Source organism: Arvicanthis niloticus, chromosome 1 (assembly GCF_011762505.2).
Source record: "Arvicanthis niloticus isolate mArvNil1 chromosome 1, mArvNil1.pat.X, whole genome shotgun sequence".
NCBI classification, from domain to species: domain Eukaryota; kingdom Metazoa; phylum Chordata; class Mammalia; order Rodentia; family Muridae; genus Arvicanthis; species Arvicanthis niloticus.
The window spans coordinates 161,320,093-161,341,991 of NC_047658.1; the positions used below are offsets into that span (position 1 = coordinate 161,320,093).

The window sequence follows — 21,899 nt, forward strand, 5'->3', positions numbered from 1 at the left end:
GAATACTTCTGCCAAAGGTAGGTATATTTTCAAAACTACTAGCTGGATACTACAGTGCCATGATGTTATTTAATTAGAACCAGATAAAATTAGGTGATGCCCAGCAGTCATATGGGTAGGTAATAATTATAATTTCATACTGTTCTGTAGATACCTCAGTGTTAATTACAACAGAAGCAGTTAAGTTCTTTGGAGCAGTTAAATTCTTTGGCTCTGAAAGCATAACAGGGTTTAATAGGTGTATCACCTGGTAACCATGGGCATTATTAAATATAAGGACCTGAAAAACTTGGTAGAAGCAATGGAAAATCTGGCCAGCACGAGTAGTTTGTTTTAGAACTATGGAGAAATCTATTAACTACTGCTGCTATAGACCAATTTGATTAGGAAGTGGGACAAGCTGTTCCTTTCATTACACCAAAACCACATTGCACTTTGTATCAATTATTTGGCTGTCTGCAGCATGTAGATTAGAATGAAGGGCTTTCTCAGTGTTTGTGACTGTTGCAGATTGCTGATTAGTAATTAGAGTCCTGAATGAAGGAAATTAGGCCAAGATTGAATGGGAATGAGAAAGTCTTAATTCAGTCCTACAGATGTCAGAAACAGACTGTCTCATTCAGTATAGTGGCATTGTGCATGCCCATGGTGTTATTTGCTTCCCATGTAAGACCAAGTCAGATGCCTTTGAGATGGTTTCCTCTCCTATGCCTTGTGATGTAGCAGTATGGCTATTAATTTAGTGAAATATCCTGTCTGCCAGGTGTGGGAACTAGCTGATTTTATTGTAATACCAGATCATTACTTAATTCATATGCAACCAAGCAAGCACATGGAAAGCATTATAAATCTATTTACAATGTGGCTGGTCTGATGATAACATTGCATTAAATTCCCAGGTGAGGCAATTTAAGCAATTGCTTTGCCATGTGCACACCATGGAAATTAAATTCTCATATACGCTTTAGTAATAAACCAACTTCATTGTTATATTTTTGCTCATGATAGGCTGTAGAACCCTCATTCTGGTTGCAGATACTGTGTGTTCCATATAGAGTCATACAACAGGAAGTGTCAGAGATGACCATTTTAAATTTAATTTTTAATTAATTTAAACTAAGCTAATTCACATTCTTCCCTGTTTAGCAGTGTGTGTTCACAGACGCACTGAGCATTGGGAAATGTTGAAGTATAGGTTAAGTAAGTAGGTTATCTCAAGCCAGATCCCTAGACCAAACTGAACAAGTGTCTCTATTTGAACTTGGCTTTAAGGAAACCATCAGTTAGTACCCAAGCATCCTGTTCATATCAATGCAAATCTCTTTACATCTGAAATTTTCACTTTCATAACTGCAGACTCACTTCTGTCATCATTGTAGAGTTGAGAGAGAAACTTGGTACTCCAGCTTCTCAAGGCAAACAAATCTACTGTTAATTTGCCATATTTTGGTCATATCCTATAGATAATTTTCAATTGTATTTAGTTCATAAATCATTGAAAGAGTAAGTTTTACATAAGCACACAACTAAAGTGAAATGAGTGTGAGTTCGTACAAGTGTGTGAGTATGTGTGCACACAATGTGTATTTGAAATATTGTCAGATGAAGCTTTGCACCCTTATTGTATAGACCAGGAACTGCAGTAGACTACATACTGCACAGACCTTCACACTTCTCCTGAAGCCACACAGAGAGCACCGGCAGACAGTGGTAACTGACAACTAAGACTAAAAATGTTGACAATTTCTTGATTTGCCTGGTTAGCTTATGTATAGAAGTCATTAACTATTTATAAAATGCATTATGAATTGGGTTCCTTCAAACTGTAGCTGAATGTGTGACATTTCCAGCTCAAATTCTCATGCTTGCATTTGGCTAAAGTACAGATTTTATACTTTTAATAATAAAGTAAAAATATTTTAGGTTTATCGAGATAACAATAAAGGTTTCAGTTCATTAGCTTAGAATCTTCTAAAATAAAATATTATGTAGGTACTTAGTAATTCAGCATGAGGTTTTTAAAATTCCATAAAAGATAATATGATTTATTGATGTTTTAGGAACAATTATCCTTAAAACGTACCTTTGTCATTCAAAAGAATTTCATTGTTATTTTTTTTTAGTTGTTGTTTTTCAACCAGTGCAGTGATGATTTCAAAGACTGAGTTATGGTTAATTACCTATAGTCAGCTCATTAAAAAAATTTAAGTATTAAGAAATTATAAGAAAATGCCAGTGTTGGGTTTCCAAGTATAATTCATAATAAAGAACAGCTTGGGTTTGTTTTATTTTTGGAAAATGGAATGAACTCTAGTGCAGAGTCCCATTTTTTGCATTATTGTGCCGTTCTCGTGGGGAGTTATTTCTGATATTTGCAATGAAATGTCTTTTCCTTCCTTAAGTCAATCCTGCCAGGGACCACTTTGTTATGCTCAGCATATCATTTGCTTAATTACATCCAGAAAAGCCTTCCAAGACCAGCCACTAAGTCCCAGTGGTGAGGAGTGACTTTCTTAGAGACCACCCTTCAGCTGTGGGTGCATTCTCCTCTCTGGCCGAGCCAGTATTCTCTTAATTGCTGCTTTTCAAAAGCAGTGTTTCCTCACCAAAACAAGATTAGATATTCAGGGCTCTGCACTTGGGTTCCTTTTTTGTTTGAAGTATACTAACTCTAACTAAAAACATAATATAATTGAGCAATCTATGCCAATTTGTTGGTATTTTGGTGAAAAAGGGAGAAAACAAAAACAATCTCCATATGATATTTCTGCATCCTGTGGAATGTTTTAGTCCCCCATTGTGATGAAATGAATAATGCACAAGGCAGCTCTGATACCACAGCCTGTCGCAAAGGCTTTCATTCCCTTTAATGCTGTAAAATACTTTTGCTTAGCTGGTTTGAGACTGTGATGGTGGGGATCTCCAAATGGGCAAGAGGTTTGGTGTGATCTAAGTATTGTACTAAGATCATGAAATGAGCTGACCTTGAGGCTTAGCATTTTGAAATACTGTTCTGTATGAAGCCAGTAGAAGTGGGCAATCCATAGTAGCTTCAGCAAGACAAACAGGCTAAGCATATGCTCTTTGTGGTAAGAAAATAGCTGGTGAGTTCACAGATGAATGGGCTGAGACACTCCTGAACTTTTAAGAGATAACAAATAGATGTCCTTACCATACACCAAAGACTCATGTCTCTAATTTGTCATCCTTCCTGTAACACCACTGCAGTTTTGTTTATTACAGAGACCTATTGCAACTGCTAAATTTTAAGACAGATGTGGCAAGAAAAGAAGAGGGAGACTGGGCAGGAAGGATGTCTCTGTCTTCTTTATACTGAAGTATTCTATAGTTCTGTGTTGTTTTCCTGAGTCTCTCCAGAGGTGATAGTTTAAGGATAGATGAAACTCTCAACTGAGCACCAGGACCTAGAGATTCTCATCTCAGTTGAAGGAGGGTTACCATCAGAATTCTACAATACTACATCATTTTCCTAAAACAAATATCTGGGTGGTGTGTATGGTTATTTATATTCCAGTAAGCCTTTTAAAACTGGGTTCTGCTAGATCCAGCATATCATTTGCTTAATTGCATCCAGAAAAGCAGTAAACTAAATTATATGCAATAAGCCAAATTCTCTTTTATGTGCAACCCTTGGGAGAATTGAGAAAATGGTAAAAAAAAAAAAAAATAGTTCTTGTGTTTTGTGCTTTAGATAAGGCACCCACTTGAGAAAGACTAGCGTTTTTAAATGATCTGAAACTTAGTGGTTGTTCCTGTTTATGGTTCCTTTAAATAATATGATCTTAAGGTCTAATGATCTAAGTGAGACCAAGCAGCATTACTCATGGACGACTGTAAAAATCTGTCGGAAATCTTACTGTTGCCTTTTGCATATTACAGGTAGTCCTTTGAAACTGCTGTACTTTTTCCAGATCAAAGATGAGCGAGGAAGAACTTTTAGGTCTAGGTAGATTATAGAGGCCCAGGAAAGGATGCAAGCCTCCCACCTCCACTTTCTAATTGAGAAGCAGAGACAGCAGCCTTGAATAGTAAAGATGCATTCAGGAGCAAGAACCAGACTCAAGTTTCACAACTAATTTTCAGAACCTCCCAGCTTCCCAAAATGTGTGTACGTAGATAATTCATGAGTTGCTTGCAGCCACACCCCTCTGGCTGTACAGGTGAAGGTAGGATCCTCGAAAAATACAATTTCATTGTCAAATGTTGACTTGGAGCACACTACCTTTAGTTACTAGAATTGGAAAATGTATTTCCTTTACCAGTGTCTGTCTGACTGTCTGTTCCCCTTCTCCCCTTTGCCCTGCCCTCCTTCTCTCACCCGTGTTACTTTTCCTTAGGCCATTATTTATAGGGGAGTGGGAGACATTTGAATTCCTGCTAGCTGGGGCACAGCTTGCAATCCCTTCTCTTCCTGAATAGTAGCATCACAGTGATGAGGTATACATGTGCTTGTTCAGGCATCCCCGTGCAGAGCTGGCCCAGTGCAGAGCTGGCTATACGAATAGTACCCTAGAAGGAGACAGTTTTAGAGCTCTAAATTGTACAGTGCATTTCATACTGAAGACTCCCAGACACTCTTGTCCCAATTACAATCTGTGAGTTTGAAAAATACAGCTATGTATTTTTTTCCAGGTTAGTGGTTTTATTCAAACAATATGCATAAGAATAAATTAATTCTAAGCTACTTATGAAAAGTAATAGAACTTGAACACAAAGTAGAAATTTCTTTCGTTATTGGTATGTATGATTTTTTTTTTTTAAACAAAAAAACCAAACGTCTAATTTCCAGTAAGCTTATGGATTCTGGAGTCTGAGTTAGGTTTGCATGTCTCTGACGGTAGGTTTCCATTAGGGGGCTCCCGAGGGTTTGAGATGGTCCTCCTTGATACCGTAATGCTTGGATGCAAGCGTTTGCTTTCTAACGTTCATCTTGCTTCTTTCTTTTTTTGTTTTGTTTTATAGAAAAGGTCACGGATCGCCTACAGTGACGAAGTACGGAATGAGCTCCTAGGGGATGCTGGGAATTCCTCAGAGAGCCAGGTAGAATGCTAATGAGGAAGGCCCGGTGGGTGGCTGGAGGGTGGAGGAGGTCACAGGCGCACTGGGCTCTCAAGCTGCTCCCCAACAGTATTAGCAGCAACTCATGTGGAAGCGATACTGTTTAATGCAAAGCTGGAGTCTTAATCAACTTCAAAATGTTTCTCGGAGATCTTACATTTAACCCTTTACCTTGTGATCGCTGTCTGCTATCTTTTAAAAAACTCTTTTCTTCTTTTTTCTTTATTATTTAGTACTTAAGAAATAACTTGAAACACGCTGTTTGCAGACAAAGCCAAGGTCTTCACCTCAAACACATGTAAGAGGAATAAAAAAGTACACAATGCAGCTTTGAAAGGAATGCTGCATAATTAAATCAACACTCACAGCAAAACAAATGAAAGTGAGCTTTCAAAATTCAGCAGCACAGCCCTGACTCCTATTGTGTCCCTTCTTAAAAATACATTCACCAAAATGCAAATGCTAGCCCCAGTGTGGGACTTGTGTGGCTACCCAAGCTGAGGGCTGGCCCTGCTTCTGTCAGATGACCATAACAATAGCAGTGGGGTCAGTCCTGCTCGCACCTTTAAGATGTGCACACAGAGATACTTGATACAGTTTCTCCTTCAAGCTTCTTAGGACTTGTATGTCTTTCCTCATCGGACGGCACAGTCATGCCATGAGTCCAATTAGCATCCTACTACTGTCTTTGAATTAATGCTGGAGGCATCATTATGTCACACAGGTATGACACATACGACTTTTAAAGACCCCTGTTTTTTAGACCCCTGGTGTAGAGCTGAATTTAAAGTCTCACACAACCCTGAGGACTGATGGGTGACAGAGTGTCATAGGCAAGAAGTCAGTGTGTTTACCAAGGCAGGTCTTCCACATTTGCTTCTCTACCTACGTGAACCACTCACCGAGTAAAACAAGCTTGTGATTAGACAGGAAGATGTAAGTAGCACATCTGTCTAACAGGCTAAAATCTGCAGGATGGACTTTCCATTTCAAGGAGTTTCCATTCACTACACTAAATTCCAGACTACTTGAATGTGAGCATTGTAACTGGGAAGAAGCTGGTGTGACAAAGGCACCCATCCTGCTACCCCCCAAAATGGGCGTCACCAAGCAGACCCTCAGCTTTATTGACCTCCTTCACTCTTTGGTCAGCATCAGCCTGAGTTGACACATGGCTCAGACTTGGCCAGTTTCCTGATGGAGTCCTGAGAACAGCTACAGGGGGTGGGGCACAGCCAAGGTAAAGTAACCAGGAGGGTTTACTCATAATCCATTAAACTGTGAGAGTAGGAGGAGAGTGTTCTCTGCCTTTTTAAAGTCAGATTTGAATTGCTCATGGCTTTTGGATGAATGAATCACAATTTTCTTCTCTAACTACTGTAACAACAAAACTCTTTTTCTTATTTTTGCAAAACACAAAACCCAACAACAACAACAAAAGCGTGTGTGGCCCCTATGTCAGTTCTTTTGAAAGCTGTAGACTTTCCCTATCTGAGACGGCTACCTCATGGGGAAGGAACAGGAAGGAGCTGTTCCTGTCTAACCTAGGCTGCTGTATTGTAATGATGTAGTTCTCTGACAGATACTTTCTAAAGCTTGCTTGTTCACTTCTCTTAATGGACATTTATACACCCAGAATATTAGCTTTATATACATAGAAGTATGATTTTTATGCCTAAAGAAAAATATTCCACAAAAATAGATTTGAGCTCACACTTCCTGAATTTTTCGAATTATATTTCTGTCACTTTAAAGTGATTATGCAGAGACTTCCCCTGGACTTATATGAATCAAACTTACAAATTCTGAAAGTGCTTGGGGAACCTGAAGTTAGCTGTAAGGACCTGTCACTTCAATAAATACAGCACGGCAAATTACAGTCGTGAGAATATGCAAACGGCAGATTATGACTCGTGAGCTTCTCAGCCTAAAATTGGAATGAGGTGTGAAAGTTCAGAGACCATGCTATGCTTTTGGATAATTTGTTACCATGCAAAGCAAAGTTTTCATACCACGATGAAGTCATTAAATTTTGTGTTGAAGTCCTTTGTCATAATGTAGGGATTTAAATGTCTCTTCCCAGAACAAACTTCCAATGTGAGAATAACTTTATTCTCTTCAATGGCCTTCTGACTCTGCAGTCAAGGTAGAGGGCCTCTCTTCACAGAGAGGGTTTTAAATGGGTCTTCATTTACAGTTTTATGTAGGTAAGAAGGTAGGTGTTTTAAGTGGACTCCCCACAATTCATATAAGAAAATCTCTACTACCCAGAAAGTTTATGTTTGTGCTGATTGTTCACATGCTGGCTTCTAGGTCTTCCTGTCATATAATTATGGCAGCCTTTTAATATACACACAAAGCTTAGCTATAAGCAATATTAGTCATAGTCACTTAAATTAGCATATATCTGTCAGTTAAATATACAGAGTGACTATAAGGGGAAAAAATAAACAGTTAGTAGTTATGACTGCAAACGTGAAGTGCTGACTTCATGTCCACCGCCTCAGGCACCTCCTCCATACAGTGGCTTCCTGGGGAAGGTTTGGACATGTGTGAATACAGTAGCAATTAGCTTTCTCTCTGTGGTGTTTATGGTGAGTTTTCTTAGACATCTGCAACCGCATGTTGACGTGTGTAGCTGCAGTCTTCTAGCTAGCTATCAATGACAGTAATTTTCTTCAAGGGTATATTTACATTTCTTCCATGATTAGAAATACCACTCTTTCTACAATTAAGGATTACTCAAGTGAACGCTTAATGTCCTCAGTACAGTATACATCTGATTGCATTCTAGATCAACTTCCTTGGATACTTTTTTGGATTCATATACATTTTATTTAATTAAATATACCTCATTCTGGATTTAAAAAAAAAATAGAAAAAAGAAAAAAAAAGTGGGTGCCAGGAGAGATTCTCTGTTGCACTTGTAAGTGCTAAGGACCTGGGCCCTGGCTTCCAGAGGACAAGTGTCTAAGCCTTTTTATCCATCCACCAATGTGCAGTGTTTAATTTCTTTTGGAGCTGAACTGTTGGATGCAGTGATGCAGTATTTATTTAGAGTGGAAAGCTTAGTAGTTCTTAACTTGATTTCCTTTCATGAGAACCATTCTCAAAATACAACATAGATTATAGAATAAAATCATACAGGCTTCTGAGTGGAGTTTGGCAATAGGAACAAATAAAATTTCCAAAGTCCTTGTTTTGGATACTAATAGACTCTCGGTTGCCATATGCAAAATTATATTGATCCAGTGTCTTTGAGAAAATCCTACAGAGAAGATTAGAAAAAAAAAAAAAACATATAAAGGGTAGAATGGTCTCCACCATGAGGAAGTTTTTGTGGGAAAGCAATGTTTAACAGATAATGATTGCTTAATTTTTTAATGCAAGGTTCTCTTAAGTTCCGATTTGGGCTTGCTGTGCGTAAAGTGTGTCAAACTTCAGCTACAGACCAGGGGGTGAAGTCGGTCAATTTAATTCCGCAAGATCTGAAGAAGGTCGGTATCATTTCATATAGCCCCGGCGAGCATTACCAGGCACAAATCTGCTCGCTCGTGCTGGGGGTTTCCAGCAAAATAAACAGACAGTCATCATAAGTTCAGAAAATTGTCTGTTCGACCCACGATAATGTGTAAAGGGCGTTTAATAGAGTTCAGCATTTATTCGTTATCTGTATGCGGACAGAGACGGCAGTGGCGTTATCAGCTTTAAAAAAAATTCGGGAGTTCTGGGAGTCACGTGACGAACCTCACACACATACACAGAGAGGCGCTCATGCACACCCACCCTCCCATGCTCCACAGTGCAGTTTTGATTTTAGTCACAGCAAAAGGCTTAACCACAAGAGATTCCACTGGTTCAAACCAGCGTAAACCAGATTTTTTTTTTTTTCAGTCCACAAAGGAACAGATTACCTCTTGTATCAAATTCTGCATTCCGGGTGGGGTTGTGGGAGAAATCTTTGTTTCAAAAAAGATGTGGATTATCATAAGCCAACATGATGGTTTTGCACACTTTCATGGCGTCTGTGATGGAGCTACAACTGGATAAGATGTTCAAATGGCTGCTTTTAGTGCGGTCTAAGCATTGTTAGTTTGCAAACAGCGACCATCTTTGTTTATTTCAATTCTTAACTCTTTGCCTAAACACCACCCCCTACCCCTACCCCCGCAGAAAAAGAGAGAAAGAAAGTTAAGAAAAAAAAAAAAAGATGAAGATTAGAAACCTCCCGTTACCTAGCTTAGTTACAGATCCGGCGTGGAGCTTGAATGCAGCCATGCAGCACAAACAAGATAGAAAGTTTTTTTTGTTTGGAATCCATTGAAAAAGCAAATGGGTAGCATTTGAAAACACTCTTGCTTACGGTAGGGTGGCATGCCCCAGTGGACTCCATGGCTGACAAGTAGTTTTAAACTTTGGCCCTTTAAGTATCATGGTCAACTGAAGAACGGTGCCCAGAAAGAAAAGAGCTTTGCGGTCAGTTCCCACGTCGTCTCTCTCTGAGATTTACTGTTCAAGTTCTTCTGCCATGCTGTTCAAATGACAAAAAGAAAGACTCCAGTATCTGATAGGCTAGGTATATTAGTTTAAATGTTAACTTCATCTAGAGAACAAATTTGTCACTTTCCACATGACAAGATGAGATGCTCTACTGGGTGGTTGTGGGGGAGGGAACGAGTATATTTAAAACCAGTAACTGTGTCTGCTTTGAACAGTTGACATTTAAACTTTTGTACAGACTAGTCGCTATACAATAATTTCTAAACCCTTTCTGTAAAGGTTTTATGACAATTTGAATTTCCTTTTATGTTTAAAGTGCTTTCCTGTAACAAGTGACATAACAGAGTAAGCTGAAATGCACACTTGTCCACTTTAAACTCGAGACTAAGACATTAGGTGCTGAGATTCCCGGCTGTGGTAAACACGATACTTTTAGAGAGAATTATAGCGAACCATTCATAACTCTAAACTTCATTTCTCTAAAGCAGTTGTGTAATTTATTGGCCTGCATGTCAAGTGTTATAACAGATATTGTAGCACTTGGATGTTTAAAAATTATCAGTTGTAGTCCTGAATGGCTGAAGATGCAAATTTCAAACCTAGAATGTAGCTTATGGTCTTGTGGCACAAGCTTCTTTTATGAGCATTGTGAAGCCGTGGTAGTCATTTTAACAATGCAGTGAAGTCTGTGGTTTAGAATGATGTCAGACACATACCCAGAGTGGGGCAGATTTGTGGTTCCATGGGCTCTTGCTGTATCTGTTACAGTCATGGAAGTGGGAAAGGTAGGAACTAAAATGTCGACATAGGAGAACTCAGTGACAGCCGAGAGAGTGGGTTTGATTTGATTTTAGTGAAGGCAGACCATAGAACAGACACAGTAAGAGGACTGCTTTCTTTGATATGCCCTAGTTTGTAAGATAAAGGTAACTAGATACTGAAGAAACAAAAAGTCAAATAAAAGCACACTCAGTGAGTCATATATTATTATAGAAAAAAACCATAAATCTTAACAGTAATTGTTGAGCTAGGTACTTTATGTGTGCTTTTGTTAGTTCTCAGCTGACATGTTATCCCAATGTAGTCTTAGCATTACAATGCATGCACATATGACATTTAGCCAGAAGATAATAGTAGGTTATTTTTGTTGTTGTTTTAAATACTTAACTGGAGCCAGAGTGTGAGCTACTGATCATTTTCATTTGTTGGTAAAATCAGAAATCAGTTGTCAAGGCCCTGAATAGAGAAACATCCTGAAATCTTGTATATACAAATGCTCTCTAATGGTGCATTCTTAGAAGAGAGACGCAGTAAACTTGTTTTCTTTTTTTATAATATAGACTTCTATGAAGTCGTTCCCCTTTATTTCATGATGGTTCTTAGATGTACTTTAAAAGAGAATTTCACACTATTCTCTTTGTTTAATGTGACAGTGTGAGAAAGTGATCTTTATTTGTTCAAAAACCTCTGCATGTAGTCTATGCTTAGGCTCTTTTAATGTGTTTGTCTGTGATTTTTAAATGCTAAACATGTAAACAGATGAATTGTCAATGTTAATTCTGTATCCTGTCACACAACTGATCTTTCTCTCCTGCCATTTCTCCCCTTTTTATCTTCCTTTTGTGTATGTGCATTCATGGTGCAGTTGATAAAATTACGTGAAGAGGTAAGTATTTCTTGGCTTGATTTTTTTCCCCCTTAGTTCTGCTGTTTCTTGGAAATTTTATTTTCTAAACCTGAAGGGTCTTGTATTCCTTTTTTTTTTTTTTTTTTTTTTTTTTTTTTTTTTTTTGGTCAGGGAAATGTACACTTGACAAAACTATTGACTTTATGACTTCAGAAGTCTTCTCCTCTGACCGTCTTCTCAGAACTGTTTCTAGTTGTTCTGGGGGCACCGTTCCTTGTTGACACTGAGAGACAGTTAATCTTTTTAAAGCCAAAAAGCAAAAAAATGGAGGAACAAGGAAGGCTTATCCTAAAACTGCACAGAACTGTGTTGTTTTGTGAACTTTAACTTCATGTTTCTTTTATTTGTGTTGGTTTCTCAGTGAAGTTAGTATGAATTTATTTTTTTTTCCTGATCCTGATTTATTTTACTGAAAACTCCCTCCACTTGCTAGATTCCAGGGTTCCGTATAAAACACCATGGGGAAACACACACACATTGTAAATGCCCTTGCTCTGGTACAAGAACACCCTAGAGCAGGAAAGCTTGCTTCACTGTTAAGCGTTTTCCTTTCTGTAGGAAATGGCCCCCAGTTGCGTTCTCCTTTTTCTGAGTTAGTCAGTTGCACTGAGCTACTCCAGAGTCTTCTGTGGCCTGATGAGTCCCTGCACAGCACCAGTGACGGTGGCTAAGTGATTCTGTTTGTTGTTGTTTTCCACAAAGTCCAGACACACCACAAATGCTTCGATTTACTTTTTCAGAGATAATTACATCTTACTCAGTAACATTGAGTTTGGTTTTCTCACAAGGACACCACACAGCAGACTGTATTGCCGTTAAAACAGACCTCCTGCTCACTGCAGCCTCAGTCGTTTGAATTACTCCTGCGTTTGGCTGAGCGTATTCACTACAGGTTGCCTGGACGGTCTCCATGGTGGACAGCTATTCTGTTGAGTGTTTGAGGTGTTGCTCCTGAGGCATGTAGACAGTGGTCTGAACAGCTCTTCTGCAGGAGTGACTTTAGCTCAGCAAAAGTGATAATGGCATATAAGCTGAAGAAAGAACACACCAATAGCCTCTCATATTTTGTTTGTTTTTTCTTTTTTTAACATGAAAGTATAAGAATATGTGAACATACTAAATGAATGTAATTAGTCACAGTATTGATTCCTCTTTGAATGAGTAATGACATAAACATTATTGTCCCTGGGAGGTGTGTCTGTCTGTCCTGTGTATTTAGAGATCCTTACTTACCCTTTACTGAGGAACTTGAATGTCCAGATGTTGACGAAATGAACAATAGAGTTGAATGCACTCATACGCACGCGCACACACACACACACACACACACACACACACACACGTATATTGCATGCAAAAAAAAAAAAAAAAAAAACTCTACAAAGCTCTTGTCCATGTATTTGCAGAGTTTTGATGGATAGATTCCTGTGTGTTATAATAACCATGGTAATTTTGGTCCCATTGTTCTGCTGTGGTACAGGATCCGAGGAATTCTTCACGTAAAAAGCTGAAAATCATATCCCCATATCTTGTGTTATGTATTGTTGCTTGATCATTTCTCATAGTCTTCTTTCTTAGCAGTTGTACCAATTTCAGTGCAGTAGTTGATGTTTCTGAAACTGCACTGGAATAGAATTACTATCAGGAGAACTAGATCATTTGGCAATAGAATGATAATTTCAGGAATTGTATTGTCTGTGTCTTTGACTTAGGTGTAGTTCTAGTATTTATGGATTTGGTGATGCAAACTGAGCTTGCATTCGGATGGCTCAGCGGGCTCTTCTTCCAGTCAGGGTCTGTTCAGACTCATACAGTGAATGTTACTGCAATTTTTTACTTGCACCTCTTTTAAAAAGACAAGAACCTATCTAACCTAAGACACTGTGTTTTGTTGTGTTTGGAGTGTCCCTGTCCTTACGGAATGCTCTCTTTAGGGTCTGCTTAGAGGCAGGGTTGTAGCGCAGAGGGAGCTGATGTGGTGTTGGCTGTGCCGAGCTGTTGGAATCCTGCAGCCCCGTCTTTCTACTCTGCACAGCTCCTCACACAAGCTGAGCTCTGTCTGAAGCTCCTGTGCAGCTTCACTCACCTCCTTTGAAAAGGGCCAAGACGAGGGTGAGAGAAGGAGTTTGGGATGGAGCAAGCGGGCAGGTTGAAAGCTTGTGCACCACTGTAGTGGATCGCCTTTCATTTAAAGGACGGACGCAGCACACAGCTGAGGGAACAATGTAAATAGCGCAGCTGTTGGGAGAACTTGATTTTAGTTTGACTTTAGTGGAGAAGTTTCAAAATGTGAAGGGATACCCTGCTGGGAAGCTGCCCGTAAGCTGATCATCCTCTTGGGTGCAGATTTTCTCTGAGAAAATGAAACACTCTGGAAGAAGCAGTTACTTCCACTGCTTAGCACAGAGTGTGCAGTGTTTAATGCCCATTGTGACATTCTGTTTCCCTGTTTAGGTCTAGAATCCCCCAAATTGTTTCTTATTTAAATACTTATTCTTCACATGTGTAGCATGCTTTTATTTTTCCATCATATTATTAACATAGAGAAAGATCCAATTCCAGTATGGTACATGATTTTTTTTTAAAATCTCTATTAAGCAAAATATCTTCTTTGAATTTAGGGTTTCATACAACATGAAAACAAGCCCAAAATTTTCTTTGTCTGGATTAAAATTCAGAATTACTCTTGCTTTCTCAGATCGGATTGATGCTTTTTAGAGAAGTACCAGTTTGACGTCCTTTGTTTAGGTAGAAAACAATCTTCAGAGGAAAGAAAAGCAGTCTTCACTCCCAAAATCTATATGGAAGAAGAATCAGACTTAGAGGCACAATTTTTGGCAAGCTGTAGTAGTATTAAGTTTCATTTAGAAATCGTCATGGCAAGCACAGAGAGAACCACTGCTCTTCCTCAGCTGCAGCCTTCCATAATTTTGCTTTTCTTGTGACATAAGAAGTTTATTTTTACTTCCTTCCTCCACTTTATTTATTTCATTTATTTTCCAGAAGGAGGGGCAATATTTCTCTTAATTTCTGCACTATATATTAGACATCTCTATTAATTATTATAGGCTGCTCTTGCCGCTTCCTGACCTTCACATCAGGTCCTTTCTCTCTGTTCTAAAAGCATTGTTTTAATGATTCCCCCACCCTTCCCCCAAAAAATTTTTCAAGGAAAGCTTTGATGTGGCTTTAGCTGCCTCTAACGTCTGGCCGCATCTCAGATGTGTCACCTATGCCGGGAGGGAATAAGGAAATCACGTTTTGAATGGTAATGATAACATACTAATCACTTCCTTTCTTTGAAGATGGAAGCGAGATATTCTGTCAGCATCCCTGGCTGCTGGAGCTTGGAGGCACTGGTCTAGGTGTATTAGCTTAAGTGTGCATGTCAATACAGCTTGCATCTCCAAGATCCATGGGGGCTCATTAGAGCAAGGTACATCATTTCACTCGGCAGCCACTCAGATAATGCATGTGGCACCTCCTTTTTTATTATTATCGGAAAGCATTGCTTCAATTTTAAGTGACATCTGTCAACAACACAAACTTGTAGAGTTGTGGTTGCATGTTTCCTTTCTCTTTGACCAACATTGATTTGGAGGCAAGCGATACTAATTTATACAAATACATAAGCAGTCCCCCCTCTAAGTTCACAGGCACACATATTCATATATTTCTGAGTATCTCAACATCTGTACATGTGTGTCACATGCATATGCCATCCATTGACATGGCTAGCCTATGAATATATTTTGGTAACCTGAATATTGTGGGATTCTATTGTGGGATCAAAAACATTTATAGGGTCTCAATGTAGAAAGGAAAGTCTAGAATATTGAGAAGTTTTCTAATTTGCCCATCAGATGTAGTGTAAGAGAGCTAGCTATATATAATTTTATTTCTAAGAGTTGATTCTGATTTTAGTTCATAGTCCAAAACACTATGTGCTAGTAGTTCACTTTAAGCCCAGTGTCATATGTTTGGAGATGCATTGGCAGTTGTGCACTTCCGTGTAAATCCCTTGTGCTCCCAGTGCCTTGCTGGTTGTCCTGTGTCGTCTTTGAGCTAACAGTGCTGTTTAATATTCTGTTTTAGTCACACTGTTGTTCTGTGTGTCATTTTGCTACAGATCCAAAATAAGAAACATTCTCTTAAAAATAAAAATTCCTGTTTAGAAATTATGATCTGCAGAAATCAAAGGACCAAATAAATGTTGGAAATAACTGCATTTTATAAAACTGAATACTGAGAAGGATCACTGTGCATTGTCTCCTCTGTGTTAAAATAGGAAAGATCCAGTTGGCTCTGCTCTTCATTCATTTCTCATTGTTGTGGATTAAGATTTGTTGTGTCTACTCACAACATGGGACACCTTTAAAAAAAAAGAAACAACAAAACCAACCAACCAACAAACAAGCAACAACAAAAATCAAATAAGTGGATGGTCCACACATGTTTGATTGGAAATCTATCTATTGTTATGTTTCCTCTGAAGAATTGTCTGCTAAAATTTGACTGCAATGGATTGTAGACACCCTCCACACCCTAATGTTAAGACATACAAAGGCATTATATTTTAAAAAGGCAAAACAAAAAACAAAACAAAACAAAAAAACCAACATTGTAGCCATCCTCCTGACTCCCCCTTCCTTTCAGAGGGCACATCTGCTGGATAACACGGAGAGGCTGGAAAGGTCATCTCGGAGACTAGAGGCTGGATACCAGATAGCAGTGGAGACCGGTAAGAATTCTGAAAGTGAGCAAATTGTCTTGCTTATGCACAGCAGTCTTCACAACACATGACATTTCAGCAGAACTTCAAAGGAGCAGCAGAGACAGCAGCCCGAGATGTGGTTTACATATTGGGGAGACAATTGGGAGCTTATTTGCGCTTATCTTTTTTCAAGTTAAAAGGCATGACATCTACTGAAAACCTTCCTGAGGTTTGAAAGTCTACATCTGAAAGCAGACTGGATACTTTGTCTAAATTCTACATTTGTCTTAATGTGCAGTTACACGTTGTCAGTTTACCCACCCGCAATGACGGAGAGTCTCCCTTGTTTGTGGCTTGGGTTTTAGTCACATGTGTAAAAATTAACATTTTAATCATTTTGAATGATAGGAGCCTAGGACAAAAATGTAATGACACCTACTTCACTTCCCTTGTTTTTCTCAGTGTTGGAAATGGCCCCTGTAATGAGTCTATTTTATAAAAGCCATAAACAGAACCTCTGGCTACATATGAAAATATCTATAGAACAACAAAGTTAATATTCATGATTATATACTTAAACTATATATAGTCAAACTTTTGGTTTGAACTAACAGTAGTCATATTGCAAAGAAGACCATCCTAATTTTCCTAAGGTCAGTCTATTCAAAATAGAAAAGTTTGTGTGTGTGTGTGTGTGTGTGTGTGTGTGTGTGTGTGTGTGTGTGTGTGTATGTATTTTAGGCAGTAGGGGTGTGTGTATTTTATGCAGTAAATTTTTAAACTACAAAGCATCATTAATACTTTTGTTTTTATGAGTTCCTTATTTTTCAACTATACCTTTTGTTTTCTGAACTATAAATTATGTCTTTTGCATATTTTAAATTGTTCTTGCCCAGTGTATAAACCACAAAAATATGTGATTAATAGAATTTTCCTGCAAAAAAATGTAATTTAGCATTACCAAAACATCTGCTGTCTGAAGAGTGAGTATAATGAAAGTGTTTGCAAGTAGTGGCTTTTATAAATGACCAGTGCGCTTGCCCTGCTCTATGGCTACCCTGGATCAGTTGGTTTGTGTGCTGCATTCTAAGGAACCTAGGAAGGAGACTGTGCATTTATTAATGCTGAGGAAGCTGAAGCAGACCACCATGCTCCCAGCTTTTACCAGTGCTCGCTGATGCTTTCCTGAAGTTATTGACAGGTGGACTCTCTGTCCTGACAGGGCCCCTTTGGTTTGGAGCTCACCCTTAGAGAAGACTCTTGGGAGGTACACAAACAATGGAAGGAGCCACCTTCCAATTCTCCTATTTCTCTGACAACAAGAGAATCATTTCACTTCCCTGAGCCTCTTCATTCTTCAATAAAATAGAAGTAAATCACATATCTCAGAAGTCTTAAGATATAGCATATTTATGTTAACGTATTTTATATGCTATAAATACATGTAGAAGTGTATGTATTGTTATTGTGTCGCCATTTGATGATACATGATTATCTTATAAAAAGTATTTTTTTGTTGTGTGTGAAATTTGTATGTTTTAAAGGACTAGAAAGAGGGTGTGCTATTTGGACAGTTCTTGGAAGCTGTGGTACTGTCTGTACTGAAGTTTACATTGACTAAAGAAGGGCCTTCCTTGTCAAGCCTCCATGGATGACCCTCCATGGGCTTGGCTTGGGCTTGAACGTGTAGATAGTCATGCTGTGCTGGTGACCTCAGGGTCTTGATGGGCTGGGTCTTCGGTGGCTGTCTCAGCCTCTCACTTCACTATCCATGTGGCTCTTTCCCCAAACTGAAGGGTCATCAAAGAATCTGGCCCATATGAGAAGACTGTGCACTGACCGTGGTTAAGACAGTATGGGAGCTGATAGTTACTCCTTCTGATATATGGGGAGCACAGTGCTGAGAAGACAACGGTGGGCTATAAAATCAAATCTGTGTATGTCACAAAGTTTGGGCACTTTGGGCAGACTGCAGAATTAGGTCTGAGAGGAGGAACACAAATGAGAATTAGGACAGATGCTCCCAAACTGAGTGTGGACAAGCATCAGCTTGCTGATTCATTTACTTGAATAAGTTTGAAAGTGGAGTGGGAAAGAAGTAACTTGCCTGCTTTTACAATACACTGTGGAAGGTACTGTGTCACTTATGTTTCCTGAGTCCCTGCCAGTGCTCACTGTGCTAATGTCAACAGCTTTGTGTCCTGACCATATATGAATATAAATCTCGTCATTTCATTATAGTACAGTAGAACAACAACAATATGAAAGGGAATAAAGCAGTTTTTCAGAGAGGGTCTCATAGAGTTCAGGCTGGCCTAAAACTCACTATTAAGCTAAGAATAGCCTTGAACTTGGGATCCTTCCTGCCTCCACTTCTCAAGGGTCACAGCTACACACCATACCAGAGATTTGGTGCTTGAGACTAAACTCAAAGCTTTGTGCATACTATACAAGCACTCTTTCCAACTCAGGTCTTCCCCCTTTCTCTATCCCAAATTTTAAAAATAATGTTGAAGATAAAATTCAGACTCTGATGCATGGGAGCCACATTCTCTACCACTGAGCTTCGTTCCCACTTACAAGAGAAAAACTCAACACTCAGTGGTTTCAAAATGATGAAGTGCAAGGGGGAGGGACAGAGCTAACTGACCTTTAAAGCAGTACCCAGGAGGGCATGCTTCCCAAGAACTACCTTAGCCTGGAGTTAGCTCCACACTTAGAAGGGTTCTGAAAAAGTTAGAACATAAGTAGAATATAAAGGCTTCCCATACTGCATATTTTATCAATTTAAGAATGGCATTTTATCTAAAATGACAGTTTGTATTATATGGTCAGATAAACACGGACAGTTTAACGACATGATACTACTAGTAGACAGAAGTTTGATAGATTTACTTAAAAAGCAGTGAACGTGGCCACCCTGTGTGGGGCTTTGGACATATTTTTTATTTTATGTGCATGAACATGTTTTCTGAACATATGTCTACACTCACTGAATGCATGCTGGTGCCTCTGGAAGCCAGGAGAGAACACTGAATTTCCTAGAACCAGAGTTACAGATCGGTGCTGGGAAAGGAAGCCGTGTCCTCTGGAAGAGCAGCAGTGCTCATAGCTGCTGAGCCATTGCTCTCGCCCTTTCTGCAGTGTTTGACATTTTCTTTGAGCACAGTAATCTAGGAACTACTGCCCAATGTTGTGAATGAGTTGAAGGGAGAAGACTGACTCTTCATGCTGTCATTGGTCCATTGTGCAGCCCTGAGAACCAGGTCCCCAATCTGTGTGCGTTCTCATCCTTGCCGGATGGACACTTGACACTAGACTCTTTCTATTTCCTAAGATGTTAGGTAGGAAAATAAGATCCTCTCTATCTAAGTGCATGGAAACAAGATAGCGCTATAAAATATTTAGCATTTTAACAGATGGCCATCAGTTAAAAAATAGTCAAAATAATTGGCAAAAGTTTTAGCAGAAAATTTAACTTTTCTGTTTATTAATTTGATGCTGATAATTGACAAGATCCAAAAAGAATACTCTCTCGGATAGGGTGCCTAGATCAGGGAGTATGTAGTGTTAGTCTCTAGTTACTTCCTTACAGATTATGACATTCATCTTTAAAAGTTCTTACATCCCTATTGACATTTTTTAGTTATTTGTGAATATTGTCTCTTCTTGAGCAGTCAGTGAGCAGAGGGCATATGCCACAGTGTATGATTACTTTATCATTTACTCCCTGGTATGCGTCGAGTTTAATGGTCATCAGGCTACTTCCCTGGATCCCTTTCTGTTGGTGATAACTGACTGAGTTAAAAGTTGTTGAATTTGATAAAGAAAGGACAGGTCAAATTGAATTTGGTAATTTGTAACATTAAAGAGCTGACGCTCTATTGGTAAAGTGCAAACAAAGGGCCTCAGTTCAAAACCCTTAACTAAAACACAAACGGGGTCATGGCACATACTTTTAGTCCAGTATTTGATTGGTGGAGACTGGTGGATCTTTGGGGCTTGCTGGTTGGCCAGCTTAGCTTACTGACTAGCCAGTGAGAGACCGTGTCTCAAAAACAAAGTAGATGGTATTGTGTAGAACAACATCCAAGGTTATCTTCTGGTCTACACACATGCAAATGCATACACACATGCACACCCCAGCCGATACGAGGTCATTCCAATGTAAGACTTGCCATCAAGAAAGACAGTTAGCATACACATTCCTAAGCTGCTTTGGAAGTAGTCATCAAGGCCTAGATTCGATGCTGGTCTCATGAAGCATTGGGTTGATACAGTTTGGCATGACTTCTGAGTTCTCTTCTAGAGTATTTGAGAAGAAGAATGCCTCTCCCTTCTCCAGTTACTAAGGGGTGTGATTTCTAGCTGTGGTGATAGCCATCTTGTTGATGGTCAGGATTTAAATGCTGGGTCATCTGCCTTTTACTCTTAGGGTGTTATGTTCCCCTTTCAAATAAACATCCACAGTCACAGTCGGCACAAAGGAAAGAGGCTGAGAGAGAGCTGTGGGAGGACAGGAATGCAGTCCTTGTCCTGTGACTCTTCCTGCTGTTTCCCCACATGGGCTTGCACCACCTTCAGAGCATCCTAGAGCTGTACATTGCAGGTACTCGTTGGCTTAAGTTTTGATCATTTGCAGACCTTGCCTTAGCCCAGCTCGAAGCACCCCAAGCTCCGTGTGTTGACATTCTTCTCTGAAGTTCTCTGAAGAGGCAGGGAAGTAGTAGCCACTGATCTCTTGAGAAGGAACTGCACCTCTTCAGCTCCTGCCTGAAAGTGAAGTACTCTAACCCTTCACCCAGGGCTGTATGTGGGCTAGGGACAAAGCCTATGAGAAGTGACATAAGGCCTGCTAATCATGTGACATAGGCCATGTGATAACTCATTATTCTATATTCTTAGTTTTTCCATCCCCATTCACTTATTTTTGTAGAAGAGAAAAGAAGTTACAGAGAGGTGATACCATTTTCCCACATTTATGAAACTAGGCACAGTAAGCCAGATTATTTGGTTCCACAAGAGATATGATTGATTTCACAGGCACACATGTGAAAAAAGAGAGGCAAGACACTTATTTTCAGGCAGTTTATAAGTAAGAGGAAGGGTCAAGTAAGCTAGACATTTTAAAAATTAATAAGTTAATGTAGTGGGTGGTTTCACATAGTGGTCAGGTGAGGTAAGCTGTAATGGCTGACAGGCTCAGTGCTCCAAGCAGACAGTGACAACTAACTGATGCAGGCTGTGGTGTGGGCAGAAGGTGCTGCTGAGTGTCAAGTGTTACAGAGATGCCATCCCTAAGACAGTCTGGGCGGACAGCTCCAGAAAGAAGCGGCAGTGAGCATGAGAGTCCGTAAATGCGCTGTTTGGGAGTGAGCAGATTGTGGGAGTAAACACAGACACAGCCACGGGCCCAGCAGAGTCTGAGGGGAGCAGACTGTGGCAGCATATGGGAATGGAAGGTGTCTGGAGTTTACTCTGGGAAAAGGTCTTTAAAGGACCATGAACAGGCAAGTGGCCGCTTCTGAGAAGTGAAGGACAGGGATTTAGGAGTTAATTAAAATCATTAATGGATAAGTTTGGTGACAGAGATACCAGAAAAATTACAAGCCATTCTAAAAGTCTTTCAGAAACATGGAGCCAGAATCTCACTTATCTAAAAACTATTTTCTTTCAGTTTCATACATTTATGTAATGGATTTTAGTGACCTGGCATGGATTGTTGACTATTTTTCCTTAAGAACCTCTCTGAACAAATGGGGACTTGATAATCATTACTTAAACAGTGGCCAATCTATTAAGCTGGAAGTGACGTTTGTGATAGATCTGGGCTGGATATGGATTGTTGGTAAGATGTTGGTGGATTGTTGATGTTCTTATGAGAAACAGACTGTGATGACATCTCTAGAGAGAAGAGTT

The 21,899-nt window shown here is 39.4% G+C and overlaps 1 protein-coding gene across 18 annotated transcripts in view; it reads left to right on the forward strand.

Moving 5' to 3' along the window:
- The window catches only part of Vti1a (vesicle transport through interaction with t-SNAREs 1A), a 301,616-nt gene that overhangs the window by 55,375 nt on the left and 224,342 nt on the right, over positions 1 to 21,899 (forward strand). For 11 of the 18 annotated variants that reach the window (XM_076924620.1, XM_076924628.1, XM_076924643.1 and 8 more), the window contains exons 4-6: positions 4,984 to 5,061; positions 11,225 to 11,245; positions 15,923 to 16,022. In XM_076924620.1, the coding sequence (XP_076780735.1) occupies positions 4,984 to 5,061; positions 11,225 to 11,245; positions 15,923 to 16,022 (199 nt within the window). The remainder of the gene's footprint in view (positions 1 to 4,983; positions 5,062 to 11,224; positions 11,246 to 15,922; positions 16,023 to 21,899) is intronic. The other 7 variants (XM_076924634.1, XM_076924746.1, XM_034525044.2 and 4 more) reach the window with 3 other exon arrangements.